The following is a 16,510-nucleotide window of genomic DNA, read 5'->3' on the forward strand; positions in this document are numbered from 1 at the left end:
TCGTAAGATGCACTTCTGCGGTCTTCTTCATCAGCATTTTTAATAAAAAAGATTGTTAGCCTTATTAAGCTTTAGTACTGTAGTTTATAATGTAAGTCACTAATGTTCTCTTCATAGCATCACAAGGACAACTGACAATCAGACAATTCTGCAAGAATCAGGAGATGTGTGAACTCCTAACTCTGCAAACATTTAAAATACGCACTGGTTATTGGAGACTCCGATTCCTGTACCGTTAGAAGTGGCGCGAAGGGAATCGGACATGGATTTGTTTTGTTCCTAGTGCCTATTCAATGGCATGGTGCAGAAAGCCAATTTTGATTTCCACTTGGAAAAGAGATTGCTTCAACGGTGCCAATGCACCGAAATTAAAGCGGTCAGGCACTATATGAGCACTTTCATAATAAATTGGTTTCTTAAGTTAATTCTTAAAACAAAGGTTCTGCCTGTAGAAAAAAAGTACCAGAATGGTGTTCTAGCGCGTTCTGGCTCGACTACACAACAGCTCATAAGCATCAAGGCCCAGATTTATAAAAGGATTGCGCATGTTTTACAACCGTAAAACGGGCGCTGAGGGTTCTAAATTCTTGGATGGGATTTATAAAACACACGCAATGGCATAAACACGCAATTAAGATGGGATTTGTAGGGGCAATGTCTCTGTGCGCTTTAGTCCTCGATGCATATGCAATTCTGTATATGCAGATGTAATTCTGGGGCGTTTCAGAACAGAACTGCTAAAATTGGGAGGGGATTTTGCAAATCAGGTCTATAAATATTCCGTCTAATTTATTAAAGCTTGCCGGTAATTGCAGGCCTTGTATTTGTTTGATTATTTTAATTTGCAGCAGTCAGACAGTAGGCTATATAAAAGGCAAAGGGATGTGGGAGACTTGTCTGCAGTAAGGAGGAGACATCGTTTTCAAGGACAAAGAAACATTTCATAACATTTTGCAAAGAGCTAATTTTTTAACCCTTCTGATCAAGTCAGTTTGTAAATTACGGTTTACAATACCAGTACTGTATTGTTTTGCAAACTTCAATTTTCAATAAATGTTTGACAGCTTACATGACAAAACAGAATGTCTGCAAACAGAGAATATAGAATCCATGTGAAAAAGGTTCTTAGAAGCATAGGTATTATTAAAAGAACGATGGAGGAGATTAAGAAAAGATGAAACGATATTCCGAGGCACACGAAAGAAAAAAAGTCTCATATACAATGAGCACTCATCCTCCACCGTTACTTTAGTAATGCCTGCATAATTTATTTTCTGTAATAAGACGATCTGGTATTTAACAATACTGGTTCAGGCAATCTTGTTAAATTCGAGTGGGGAAAAAAAAAAAAAAGGACAGAGAGACAGATGACGCAGTTAGTTTGTAGCTAGAGCAAATACAGTTTCTCCACCATATATACCATACAGATAGGCCTTAAAATCATACATGGAGTAAGAAATAAAGACACAAATAAGAAATAGGAGAGTTGTAACTTCATAAGACTTTAAGATGATATACGTTGTAGTTAAACTGAAGACTGTTCATATGAAGCTGTATGGAGTTATTTTTGCTGAACATATTGCTGTACAACAATGGAAGAACTTTCCACCTGTCTAACTGCCATGGACGTAAATAAATAAAACTTATTGTTTCTGAAGTTTGAAAAGTCTATATGCCTGGACTTCTATACGAAATAAGAAGTTGAACTAATATGTGAAGCACAGTAACTGGACGATGCATCGTAATGTATAAGCAACGTACTACAAACTCTGAAGAAGTTGTACATTTGTTTATTAAGAAGCCACCGCACATTCCATATTTTATTAATTTGTTCTGGTGATGTATTTCGAGCTTGTAACACATGAAGTACTGCTTGTACCAAAATCTCCAATTCTATATTGGTAAATTTCAGTTTTCGCTTCTGAGCATCACCATGGCTAGTACCAGACTGAGGTCTTTGTCTGCCATTCATTTCCTTTTGGAATGTGTAGCCTACACACGCAAGTTTGACCCAAACCTGCCATTTATTGTAAGAGGTGTATAATTCCCTAATCGCTAATTGCGGTGAGGGGTATTTAAATTGGTTGATTGCGGAATCGCCTGCTTTAACTAATTAATCTTATAAAATAGGTTGTTATTTTGAGGATGAGTGCGGCCGTACTGAACATGCACATTACGTGGCTTTTTGCGGTCATTTTTTCCCCTTTATTAATTTGGGCTCAAGTGGTTTCAAAGGTATATGATTGGGTAAATGTGGCATCTGAAGGCAAGGAATATATTACACAATTAATAACAGTAATACAATATGACAGTTGCGACACCTGCTGTTCAGTGGACAAACTATTTCATTATATACTGGGGATAAAATCATGCAACAATTGCCTAACAAGTCAAAAAGGAGATTATGTTGTTTGAGGACTGCCAGAACAAAAATTAAATGGGTTTGAGTAATGCAATGCAAAATACTTTACATACTAACAGATATAATAAAATAAGTATGTAATATTATATTCTGTGTACAGATATGCATTAGGAAGAAGTCCAATGTTAGGCTGGTATTAGAATGTGTGAGTTTCCTATTAACGATACTTAAAGGTATCCATGGTTAGCATGGTAAAAGGGTCTCCACTGTATAGGTTCATTCTGTGTGGAGAGTGCTGTATCAACTAATGGGAAACAGATGTAAACCAAAACCAGATGTTCAGACTATGGAATTCTATATGATTAAGACTGTGCATGTTCAGAGCCAAATGAAATACAACTATAAAAGCTTAGAGGGGACTACATTTAGTTAATTTCACCTGGGCAATTGAAATAACTACCTCCAGACCTGGCCTGAAAGGGTGTTCCCAGTTGAAGGCAACAGCTAATTACTATTTTGACTGCAAATTAGGCGACTACCATTACTTGACTAGGTGAATGGGTTCCATTAATTGTGATGTTTCTGTATCTTGAATAACCAATGAATGTAAATCATGTACTGACTATAATCATCTGTCAAGAATAATCTTTCATTAATCAATACACCGTGTAATTCAAATAATTATAATGTTTCTGACCTTAACATTAACTAATGTGTCTAACATTATTTGGAATATGATGACCCGTATTAAGAATACAGTCGGGATCTGAGAGGACCTTAGTCACACTTAGTCATAACTTAGGACATATACAAGAGAGAAGTATTTTTTTTATTGTTTAGAATGACATCACATCTAATTTATGAATACATACTAAATGTATAATTTGATTAAATGAGTCAAAACTTTTTTTTTTTTTTTTTTTTTTTTCTGAACAAATTAAAATCACTGTTTTTTAATTCTAAATTAAATTAAAAACAATACAATCACATGGCGTGATGCCTGCAATGTTGACACGCCAATTTTTTTTGCCACAGCTGCCTGAGAAACCACTGGAGACCAGCTCCAAAATCAACAATTTCTCTCAGCCATGATGTCAACCTCGCAAAAACCACTGGTTTATGCAATTTATGCAAGTCGCAATGTAATCATTTAATCACTGCGCTAAGCAAAAAACTGTCTTGCTCTGAAAAGCGATCTGCATTCATCATTTGAAAACACTGTATTCCCAATTAAACAAAGTGACGTCCCAATTAAACAACATGAATAGCACTGGGACAACCATCTCCCAGAGTTCTGTACCATTTAAACAAAAGTATCAATTATCAGCGTCTCGCTGACTATACTGGTATTCTGAGCATTAATAATTCCGCTATTAAACTGTATTATCTAAACTAATTAGGACTGGTAAAAGTTTTATACTGCAATTCAATTTGTTTTTCACCTTACTCAGACCTTGAATCAGCTCTACAAAAGTAGATTTAGGCAAGTAGTATTCCAAATACAGGATTCTGTAAAGTTAGGGAAATACTAAATTCTGTTTTTTTTTTAACAATATTGGAATATCTTTTCATATCTTAAAAAAGAGAGTGTGGTCAATCTCAATTTCTCAAGCTAGGTCAATTAAAAGTACCTTCAAAATCATAAAGTTGGGTTTTTTAACACCTAAATTAGGGTTTTTAATCCAAGGCAATACATTTGAAACACAGAGACCAATGCAACAATTTTTTTAACTTCTAAAAGCACTTGGATCATGTGTGGTCTAGCCGATTAAAGTCACTGCAGCTTATATTAACCAAAAACATCTTCACTGTTGAATTGACCTTAAGTTTTACTAGCAAAGAACCAATTACTGTTATATACTGTAATACAAAACTGCTAAAAAATTAAACAAAATGACAGACAGCGGTGTTTTATTAAATAAAGCGCTACAGTGTTAAAGGTGTTACAAACACAATGATGTGAATGCCTGTCAACGCAGTGTACATGAATATAGAGAGAGAAGTTGCTTTAACAGCTCAAGCTCTTTTTGACAACTGAAAGAACCACCAGCGCTCTAGGCCACAAGCAACTTTTTTTTTTTTTTTTAAACAAATAACTTTCTAGAGAGTCAATCTTTTTCCAAAAACTAAAGTTCTGAAGATTGACTGAGTACAACCAGATGATGAAAGAAATACAGTAACATAAACAAGCCAGGTTGTAGCAATCATTTTTGTGCTTGTGCTCTAATATTAGCTATCTAGACATATGGTTATACCATCTGCACATTCTGTATCAACAAAAATAAAGAGTGACTGCACTGTTTTATTAAACACTGCCACCTACTGGAACACTGTCAGAAAACACACTTAACATTGTAAGGTAGGAAAAAAAAAAGTTTGCCAAGATAGACAGCACTTTGTCACTCACACCTAACCTGATTTTCAAAACATGTATTCAGATGTGTTGCCATTTACAGAAACATAATTGTGAAATACATATCATGTATTCATAACAAAAACATACACTAGTACTTTTAAAAGTGTATGTGTTAATATTCAGTACAATATCGTACTTCTTATTTATAAAAGTATGCATTACACCAACAACACATCAATGTAAACTACTGTATTAAGACATAGTATGAATGTGCTGAAATAAGATTTTCTGATCATACTTTATGTAACTAGGAAATTAAACATTTTCCAAGTGCTAATACATGTTTAGAATGTTTCCTAAATGTTTAACCATTGTCAAAATAAATTTGTGTTTTAAGGTTTATATAGCTCTGGAACTACAGTATATAATTTTTTTTACACTTAGTCTCATACATTAATCTTTTAGTACATCATACAAAGTTAACCGCACTCTTGAAAAGATAAAGTTAAATGCATATGCCACATCACGCCATAGTCAATGGAAATTAACACCCCAGGCAGCTTGTTAGTGCCAGATTCTGGTGGGTTTGAGTGGCAGATCAACCTACAAGATTAATTTGATAGGTCAGTTTTCTGGGATGGGACGACAAATGCAGTCTGTCTCTAGAAATGCGTGACAACTTATTCCTTATTTTTTTCTTACCTCTTAACAGTATACTACTGCAGAACCTTTTTTTTTGTTTTAATTATCTGGGCAAATGTAGACTGTCAAATACCACAGTATAGATTTATAAAGTTTAAACTGCAGTTTCCTTATCTAATTAAAAATACTCCCTAGAAGAAAAGGTTTTAAACAAGACCACTTGAGCTGTTCTGCTGTGATTTTGTACAGAGATTATTGACTTACTTACTCATAGCTACCGTAGCTGCAGAAGGGGCAAAATTACAGTGGTTACCCTTTTAAAACCACCTAACCAGTAATTCTGATTTTAGGAGGTACTTTCAAAAGCGGTTTCTGTTGTTGAAAATGGACATTAGTTATTAAGCCTGTTAAAAAGCAATTATGTACGTAGAAACAGATCTAGGGAATAACACAAAACACACATAGTATGATATGTAATATGTTTTTTAAAAGGTGGATTTGAAATCCTTGGTTGTCACTTTTTCAAGATTAAAACAGATAGATTGCATCACAAGACTTAAAATCTTTAAAAAAAAAATTTAAAAAAATCGAGTGGCCAACAAAAAAACATTACCTGTTTCCAAAATGTTCTTTTGCAGGGCAGACATTAGAAGAAATGGCTCATCTCTGCAGGATCTTATTACCGATCCCACCAGCTCAGAGTTTGTGGCTAAGATACATTCATTCTCTTCATTCAAGTTGACTCCAGCCATAGAAGCCACGTCATTGATGTCATCTTCATCTCTAAGGACAACATACTTTTATTATAGTGTAGTGTAGTGGTGGGATCTATAATATAATTCATTTAGTGGGCAGATGTATATTTAAACAAATGTTAAAAAAGTGACATTTCTTCTTAGTAAAGACCACAAGGCAAACATTCAAGCAACTACTTGGAGAAATTTGTGGAGGTAAAGGAACAACATCCAAATAATCTGAAGTTGAACAGCTTGGTTGCCTTGAGTGTCATGGGCTTTACAATGACACACTCCTGTACTCATTTACGACTGGGGATCACTTACATTGTCAATGTACACTTCTGCATTTTCAAAGTCTAAAATACCTACTTACTAAAGAACCTAATATGTTTCCATTCACTTATTTAATGTGGCGCAAACTGTGTTTTCAAGCTAACCAAATTAACGCTGAAATAACAAAAAGATAAACCACGAAAACTAAGAAGCCTATTTACATTAAAACAAGTCACACACACACACACACTTACTAGAGGAACAATGCATTCTAATGTTTGCATATTCTGTTGCGTTTTGGAGTTCTAACTCTAAAACATTATATCTCAGAGAAAGAACTACTAACAGATAACCATGAACATCGTAAATATTTAAATTTCATCCAACCCAAAGATACAAGCTTCTTAGTTTATGGTTTCTTAGCAATGTTGATACTTACTTCAACCATGCAGGAGCATTTCAGCTCATTAAACAATCTAAGTTAAGTCTAAACTATAATACCTGAAAAGGGCTGCTCCATTTTCTTTGAAATGCACACGGATCGCTTTAGGTCCAAGAACTGCTGCCTGCTTTACAACAGTACCTGTAGGCAATACAAAAATTACATGAAATAATCTTAGCATACTTATTATAAATTACATGTTTTAAGCGCCGTTTAATCTGATAAATCAGGATTTTTGCTTAAATGGTATACAACTCTGGGGACAGTCCTTCCCGTGATATTTATGTATTTAATTGTGACGTCGCTTTGTTTAACTGGGATACGGTATTTTCAAATGATGAACGGAGACTGCTTTTCAGAGCAAGACAGGTTGGTGTGGCAGAGTGCAGCAAATACGAGCGTACGTGATTACACTGTGACTTGCGTAAATCATGTTCAGCTCTTGAAGGAGCTGGTGTCTCCTGTGGTTTCTCAGGCTGTTGTTGCAAAGAAACATGTGATTTCATTATTTTTCATTTCATGCACAAATATTAAAAACAGTGATTCATTTGGTTTAGGAATAAAAAATAAAATAAAAACAGTTGACTCATTTTAAATTATGTATTTAACATTTAAGTCATAATGTGATGTACTTTTTTCTTTTCATTTAGAAACAAAAATGTATGACTATGGTCGTCTCAATGGCTCTCATTTAAATGGGACAGTCGCTTGTTCAGGATATTTTTACTTTTCCTGAGGCGTCCCGATAAAGTGGCACTGACAGTATATAACAAGAAATGTTAGGTACCAAATACAATCCCAGAAAAAGAAAGGTAAAACACCTTTGAAGAGAAATAATGTGCAAAAAAGGAGAATACAACCAACCCCTACAGTTTTATGAGAAACACAAACAGTGCCATCATGCCCCACAAGAAAGAACTTGATAGTTTACACACTGGGTAAATAACAGCAAAGGCATGCTCTTTGAAGTTTGGAACACTGTGGAAATATAGTATTAAAAAGCAACACTGCAGGGAAATTCTTTCAGATTAAACAAAGACGCAGCTTTATATATAACGCACAAATATTAAAATGCGTCATGTGTTGCTGGCAGAGTGCTGTGAGAAGATGTGCGAGTCATTGCTTTGGCCTTTTACTGATATTCTGGTTCATTATTTCACTTGTCACATCCTTCTGATGTGTAATTCATGTGCCTAGCATCAAACCAGATCCCTGAAAACACTGTAGTACCTGCCCACCATGCTATCTAAAGAAAAAAATATATTCACATATTAAAACTGGTTAAGCTTTACGATTACTATGGAAAAACAGCAGCCTTCAGTTTTTTTTTGTTTTGTTTTTTTTTACCTAAAATAGAACACAATACTAAAGTCTGCAGCTTCTAGCTTCAATACACATTGCCTTGCAGAAAGCATATCCTCAGGTCTTTTTCCCTTTATGACTGGATAAATAATGTGGTTGAGCAATTCACTAAGTCCCAAGGCAGATGAGGTGTGATAATAGGCCTTAAAATGTCTACAGGCACTTCTAATAACTCACAGCAGCAGATGAAATGTGAAGCCATTGGCCAATGATAGCATGCAAGATGAGACAACATTATATTATTATATAATATATATATATATATATATATATATATATATATATATATATATATATATATATATATATATATATATATATACACACATATACACACACACACACACACACACAGTACTGTGCAAAAGTTTTAGGCAGGTGTGAAAAAATGCTGTAAAGTAAGAATGCTTTCAAAAATAGACATGTTAACAGATTATATTTATCAATTACCTAAATGCAAAGTGAGTGAACAGAAGAAAAATCTAAATCAAATCCATATTTGGTGTGACCACCCTTTGCCTTCAAAACAGCATCAATTCTTCTAGGTACACTTGCACAACAAAGTCAGGGATTTTGTAGGCATATAGTCAGGTGTATGATTAAACAATTATACCAAACAGGTGCTAATGATCATCAATTCAATATGTAGGTTGAAACACAATCATTAACTGAAATAGAAACAGCTGTGTAGAAGGAATAAAACTGGGTGAGGAACAGCTAAACTCAGCTGACAAGGTGAGGTTGCTGAAGACAGTTTACTGTCAAAAGTCATACACCATGGCAAGACTGAGCACAGCAACAAGACACAAGGTAGTTATACTGCATCAGCAAGGTCTCTCCCAGGCAGAAATTTCAAGGCAGACAGGGGTTTCCAGATGTGCTGTCCAAGCTCTTTTGAAGAAGCACAAAGAAACGGGCAACGTTGAGGACCGTAGACGCAGTGGTCAGCCAAGGAAACTTACTGCAGCAGATGAAAGACACATCATGCTTACTTCCCTTCGCAATCGGAAGATGTCCAGCAATGCCATCAGCTCAGAATTGGCAGAAAACAGTGGGACCCTGGTACACCCATCTACTGTCCGGAGAAGTCTGGTCAGAAGTGGCCTTCATGGAAGACTTGCGGCCAAAAAGCCATACCTCCGACGTGGAAACAAGGCCAAGCGACTCAACTATGCACGAAAACACAGGAACTGGGGTGCAGAAAAATGGCAGCAGGTGCTCTGGACTGATGAGTCAAAATTTGAAATATTTGGCTGTAGCAGAAGGCAGTTTGTTCGCCGAAGGGCTGGAGAGCGGTACACGAATGAGTGTCTGCAGGCAACAGTGAAGCATGGTGGAGGTTCCTTGCAAGTTTGGGGCTGCATTTCTGCAAATGGAGTTGGGGATTTGGTCAGAATTAATGGTCTCCTCAATGCTGAGAAGTACAGGCAGATACTTATCCATCATGCAATACCATCAGGGAGGCATCTGATTGGCCCCAAATTTATTCTGCAGCATGACAACGACCCCAAACATACAGCGAAAGTCATTAAGAACTATCTTCAGCGTAAAGAAGAACAAGGAGTCCTGGAAGTGACGGTATGGCCCCCACAGAGCCCTGATCTCAACATCATCGAGTCTGTCTGGGATTACATGAAGAGAGAGAAGCAACTGAGGCTGCCTAAATCCACAGAAGAACTGTGGTTAGTTCTCCAAGATGTTTGGGCCAACCTACCTGCCAAGTTCCTTCAAAAACTGTGTGCAAGTGTACCTAGAAGAATTGATGCTGTTTTGAAGGCAAAGGGTGGTCACACCAAATATTGATTTGATGTAGATTTTTCTTCTGTTCACTCACTTTGCATTTTGTTAATTGATAAATATAATCTATTAACATGTCTATTTTTGAAAGCATTCTTACTTTACAGCATTTTTTCACACCTGCCTAAAACTTTTGCACAGTACTGTGTGTGTATATATATATATATATATATATATATATATATATATATATATATATATATATATATATTTTTTTTTTTTTTTTTAAGCATGTTTGCACACATGTAATTAGACATCATATTAGTATTGAGCAAACAGACAAACTAACTGAAAGAATGCAAACTGAGAGCTATCTGAAACCTCACATCATATTTTCTAAATGAAAATAAATGTTTGCTATAACACATGCTTGTTTCAAAAGTGCACAATGCACAATTTCTGGAATTTCCATTAGCATGAAACAGACCTTGGGTCAATTACAATTGTAATTGTGCAATTTGGAGTTAATAGCAATTACAATTACAGTGTCATTGTAACTGTAGCTGAAACTTGGCACACCAAAGTACTTGTGAGTATATCACATAATTGCTTAATTACAGTTCAAGTGTTTTTTTTTTTCTTTTTTGTTTGTTTTTAAATAATGGCAGGGAAACATTTTTTTCTGTTGCTGCAAAATGTATCCTGGTGAAATACTAGACCAGGTCCATCCCATCCTGCAAAATGTATAGTGTCTGGAGGCCCTCCTGTGGTCGCTGAAGAGAACTGTTTTTAAAAAAGGCTCTGGGGTTAATTTGTGGTCATACCACAGATCTTCGATCAAACACTGGCAGTCAGATGTTTTTTACCCTAAATAAATAAACACTTTTTTTTGTTGTTTGTTTTTTTTGTTAAGGCTTGCGACAGTGAAATAAAACATTTTAGGCTCATGCACACCAGGCGCTGCATGACACAATGTGCTGAAAGCAACGTGAAGGTGTGAAGTCATGTCACTAGAAGATCTAACATGACACTGGTGGAATAACAAGTTTACAATTACCATAACAAAACTAAACCTGGGCTCTTAGTCATTTTCCATGTCAATTCAAAGGCATACAATTAGTTGTCATTATCAGGACTCCTCCAAAAACCAAGTAAAATAATTTACTCAAATTTTCATCACCACCCTGTCACGTAGTGCAGATCACTGTTGCACAGCCTTTGATGCGAATGGAACACATTAAATCCTGACATTCACTGTATATCCAAAAACGTATTTTATTTTATTTTTTATTTGTTACTCTTCATGTGGCATTTATAATCCCCTTTCCATTGTAGTGTTAGTGCTGTGCAACACTTACACCTACACTCACAAACCCTGGAATAATAACTGCAACCTTCCCTCAGGGCAGTGCGTTGTGAGAAGATTAATTTACTGTATATATAGCACATCTGACATTAGTTATTTTTATTTTAAATATAACCCGAGACTTTCAAACCCCAGTTACCTGTGCCTCCAGTGCTTGCATCACCTCGGACAAATGTTTCTTACGACATTAAAAGTTATCAGTGAAATGAATTTACCTGAAGGACACGGACTGGGCCGGAGAGTGGTTGTCACTGGGGTCTTGAGCTGGATTCTGTTCACAATCTGTGCTGATTGCTGGGACTGCGCAGTGCTTGCTGGTGGTTTTATCACAACTCTTGGTTGCTGAACTATCTGGAAGCAGAAAGCTGACCAGTACAATAACATTTTCCAGCACTACATTATTTATTTTTTTTTAAGAAATTTGCTTTTCACTTCTTTTATACACACTATTTAGGAAAATGAAATGGTTCGCTCTCCCAAACCATGGTTAATTTTTACAGCACTAGTAATGCAACTTAATTGAGACAATCATAGCATACACCCACCTGTGTACCAAAGAACAGTAACACAAAGGGTCAGATATACTAAGATTCTGCATTTGTGTAAAGTATTTCAGAACTAGAAAGTCCACTTCAAAAACTGTAGAGATAAAGTTTGCACTACAGCAAAAGCTTAGAACACCAGTCCCAGATAGTTTTGCCTATAAGTCACGTGACCTAATATGACCATTGTAGGTCAGAGTCTCACTAAATTTAAGGGTTTTTTGTTTTTGTTTTTTTAATTTAGCAGTCGCCAATTGATTTCCCCCTTCCCCCCTCCCCCGCTCTGGCAATAGGTTAGTGTTGTTAAGGTCATGGGATTGCTTTGCTGGCAGATGTAAATCAACGGATGGTAAAAATTACATGCTTTTGGAATATTAACTTTTGTTCATATAATGCTTTTTTTTTTTTTTTGCTTACGAGTGGTATTGAATGCTTGCACTGTGGGCTAAGCTTTGATGCAGATGTGTTTTTTTTTTGTTTTATATAAACATTTTCATACTAACTTTTGTACTTTATAACACCGAATGTATTTTTTTTTTTTTGTTTGGTTCTTGCACCAGGGCCCAGTAAATCCTAGCATCAGCACTACTGCCAGTTCATCATTCACAAAATCCTGGCTCCAGGAGATCATTCTAAATTAAGCACTTTGCATTCTCCATTCAGGTTTCTCTTAAGAGGAATGTGTTGAAAATCCTTGGGGCACCACCATGCTTTGTAGTCTTAATTTTAAAATAATTCAAAATTAAAGTCATTTAAGTTTTCATATTTCATATGAAAACTCACACCCCTAGGTGTATTTGTTTTGAGTATTCTAAAAAAAAAAATCCAAATTATGCTTGAAATCAAAATGAAGCATCTCCTAAATAGTCTAAGCTTATCCTTTTTACTGTGGAAAAAGCAAACAAAACACATTTAGAAATATTCTGCTATAAAGAAAAACAAAGCCTCCCCAGGGTAGAATGTAAAGGGAATGGCACCTTGGACATAACAGTTTATACGAACAAACCAAAACGGCTATGTAAAAATAATCTCATTGAGGAGACCAGAGGTTAAAACAACATCATTTCTAGAACATGAAAATCATAACTATTTACAGTGCCTGTATAGAAAGTCTACACCTCCTTTCAAATGTTTCACCTTTTCTTGCCTTATAGCCTAAAATGCATTAAGAGTTCTTTTTTTTATCTACACATCCTACCCCACAATTTCCACGCAAAGAAATTTGTAGAAAATTAATTAAAAATACAAACTGAAATAGCTTGGTTGGATAAGCGTCCATCCCCCTTGTAATAGCAATCCTAAATTAGCTCAGGTGTAACCAATCACCTTCAAAATCACACACCAAGTTAAGTGGCCTCAACCTGTGTTAAATTGTAGTGATTCACATGATTGCAGGATAAATTCAGCAGTTCCTGTAGGTTCCCATTGCTGGGTAGTGCATTTCAAAGCAAAGGGTCAACCATGAGCACCAAGGCGCTTTCAAAAGAACTCTGGGACAAAGTTGTTGAAAGGCACAGATCAGGGGATGGGTATAAAAAAAATATCAAAAGCCTTGAATATCCCATGGAGCATGGTCAAGACGACTATTAAGAAGTGGAAGATCAGGCTGTCCCTCTAAACTGTATGACCGAGCAAAGAGACTGATCAGAGAGGCTACCAAGAGGTAGCCTGCAACTATGCAAGAGCTACAAGCTTTTATGGACTGGTCGAAGTGTGCATGTGACAACAATATCCCAAGCACTCCTCAAATCTGGCCTATATGGTAGGGTGGCAAGAAGGAAGCCATTACTCAAGAAAGCCCACCTTGAATCTCGTTTGAAGTATGCAAAAAAAAACAAAAAAATACTCATGAGATTCTGTAGCCATGTGGCAAAATGTTTTGTGGTCTGATGAAACTAAAATGGAATTTTTTGGCCTAAATGCAAAGTGTTAAGTTTGGCACAAACCCAACACAGCGCATCACCCAAAGAACACCATCCCTACTGTGAAGCATGGTGGTGGCAGCATCATGTTATGGGGATGTTTCTCATCAACAGGGACTGGAGCACTTATCAGGATAGAAGGGAAAATGAATGGAGCAAAGTACAGAGAAGGCCTTGAGGAAAACCTGCTGCCCTCTGCAAGAAAGCTGAAGTTGGGATGGAAGTTCACCTTTCAGCATGACAATGACCCATAGCACACAGCCAAAGCTATACTGGAGTGGCTAAGGAACAAAAAGGTAAATGTCATTGAGTGGCCCAGTCAGAGCCCTGTCCTAAATCCAATCAAAATTTTGTGGCATGATTTGAAGACTTCTGTCCATCAACGCTCCCCAAGGAACTTGACAGAGCTGGAACAGTTTTGTAAAGAAGAATAGTCAAATACTTCCAAATCTAGGTGTGCAAAGTTGGTAGAGACCTATCGCAACAGACTCACAGCTGTTATTGCTGCTAAAGGTGCTTCCACCAAGTATTAACTCAACGGGGTGGAGTCTTATCCAATTATGATCTTTCAGTTTTTTATTTTTAATATATAATTTTTTTCCTCGGTAAAAAGGTTTTTCCTCTTAACAGCATGGAGTATGGTGTGTAGATAAGTGGAAAAGAATCCTAATTTAAATGCATGAAACTCTGAGGCACTGACACAACAAAATGTGAAAAAACTTCAAGCAGGTGTAGACATTCTATAGGCACTGTAGCTGTGTACCAATTGTAAAGACATAATCTCAGAGTTTGTGTTTTGTACCATTAATATGGCCATTAAAATTGTTAATATTTATTGGACAACACTGGTCATCGTGCCATCTCCCCAATGTGATTTTGAACAGTTTGCGGTAGCCAATCAATAAGTGAGAAGCAGAAAGAGCTAGTAGACCAGGAGGAACTGACATCTGAGACTCCTTGTTGCAAATCTGCAACATATTTTCTCCCTCTCCTGGCTCTGTCAAGTGAAATCTTAAAGATAAAGAGTATGTTTTATATACTTTGAGATCCATTGTTGCTACCTTGCAACAGTTAATGCTGCCATCTGCAGGGAAAGAACAATTCCCACACAGAACCAATAGAATTTGACTTCCCCGTGATCAAAATTGGGCCCAGTATCAAAAAGTGTGGTTGATCTATAACATGGTGTGACAAAGTGCCTGCCCCTGTGTATATTATCTGTTATATGTTTTAGAGCGAGTAGGAGAGTTATAATTTCAGTTGCTATTGCGTGCTGATGGGACCAGCATGATACTTGTTTACTTAACTCACCGTGTTTGTTTGTCGATCTGCTCACTGTTTGTAAAGTGTTGGTCCGTTTTTGTTTGTCTTTTTTATTTTGGCATGGAATGCCGTGTCCTGTTTTCTGTTTGTACAACCTTTTCATTTTCTGTTCTGTTTATTAAATGCTGAGCGAAAACATTCGCTCAGCTCAACCAAACTCCACCTCTCTGTTGCTTATTTCTTGGCTCTGGTCTGACTCCACCCACTCCAGCTGTCTTTGTGACACATGGCCAGTGGCTATAACATCATGGCAGTGAAAGGGTTAACTTTAGAGTATAACACCAGTAATGGAATACTACAGCTGTGTACCAAATATTAAGGCAACTCACAAAGTGTTCTGTCTCTAGGTTTTGCATCACCCTAGAATTATCTAATATTTTGCTTCACAAGTCTAATGAAACCCGCTGAATAACATTACATTAACATATTCAACTACACATCGCTTTGTATTTTTCCCATACACTTAAACTGACAAATGCAAAGATCTGACATTTCGAAATCTAACATGAAAAAACACGATTTTCTGAAAAGATGTCACAAATCTTGAAACATGTTCCACAATTATAAGTAATCAAAAGGTGATCATTAGAAGTGGTAAAAAGAGTAGATTTAAGCTATACAAGCATGATTTTTACATAGATTTTGTAACTTCAGAGCAAGCTGTGGTGAGGGGTCATTCCTCCTCAGAAATGCGCTCAGCCTTCAATGCACTTCATAAGGAAGGTTTTAACACTCAGATAGTCAACACAGGTGATGCCAGCCAAACCACAGTATCTAGGATTATTCATAAATATAAAAAGAATGGAAGCTGTAAACTGCTCGTCAGAATTGCCACTTGTGCCGTTCAAGTGTGAGAGACAGGACGGCCGGTAGTGTCCACTTACTGTGGCAATGGAAAGAAGCTGGAGACGGTGTCTGCGCACACCATGAGAAGGCACCTCTTGAAGAATGGTCTGGTGTCAGGGAGGCATGTTAAGAAGCTCCTTCTGAGCAAGAAAAACCATCAGAGATCACCTTACCTTTTGTCACACATACAAAGACTGGACCAAAGGTGACTGGGCCAAAGTAATTTTCTTATAAGGAGTCCCCTTATAGGTGTTTTGGAAACCGAGGTGGATTAAGAATTTGAAGTCACAAAAGAAAAAGATACAAGGCAGAGTGTACCATCCAAGTCAAAGCATCCAGAATTTGTCCATATCTAAGGATGGTTTTCTGCCAAAGCCATAGGATCCCTACACATTTGACCCAAGGGGACAGCTATGAACAAGGACGGGTACCTGAAAAGACTTCCTACCTACAGATTAGAATCTGTTGGCTTGAAGACAACAGTATCACACCACTTCAACTTTAGTCTAGAAATTCATGGATCCTAGAATTCTAGGTTGATGCAAAACTTTTGGCCATAGCTATTTATCCCAGAGACTTAAGGCATAGACATGGTCCTCA

At 36.7% G+C, this 16,510-nt stretch overlaps 1 protein-coding gene across 4 annotated transcripts in view; it reads right to left on the reverse strand.

Annotated features, from left to right (window-relative positions):
• Positions 1-16,510, reverse strand: part of LOC121313492 (transcription initiation factor TFIID subunit 4-like) — a 68,590-nt gene that overhangs the window by 46,062 nt on the left and 6,018 nt on the right. For all 4 annotated transcript variants that reach the window (XR_005950001.1, XM_041246103.1, XM_041246102.1 and 1 more), the window contains 3 exons: positions 11,493-11,628; positions 6,872-6,953; positions 5,974-6,143 (listed from right to left, as the gene is read on the reverse strand). Coding sequence is in view for 3 of the 4 variants with exons in the window: in XM_041246103.1 (XP_041102037.1) it covers positions 5,974-6,143; positions 6,872-6,953; positions 11,493-11,628 (388 nt within the window). In the remaining variant the exon portion in view is untranslated. The remainder of the gene's footprint in view (positions 1-5,973; positions 6,144-6,871; positions 6,954-11,492; positions 11,629-16,510) is intronic.

The sequence above is a fragment of the Polyodon spathula genome, chromosome 3 (assembly GCF_017654505.1).
Source record: "Polyodon spathula isolate WHYD16114869_AA chromosome 3, ASM1765450v1, whole genome shotgun sequence".
Taxonomy (NCBI): Eukaryota; Metazoa; Chordata; class Actinopteri; order Acipenseriformes; family Polyodontidae; genus Polyodon; species Polyodon spathula.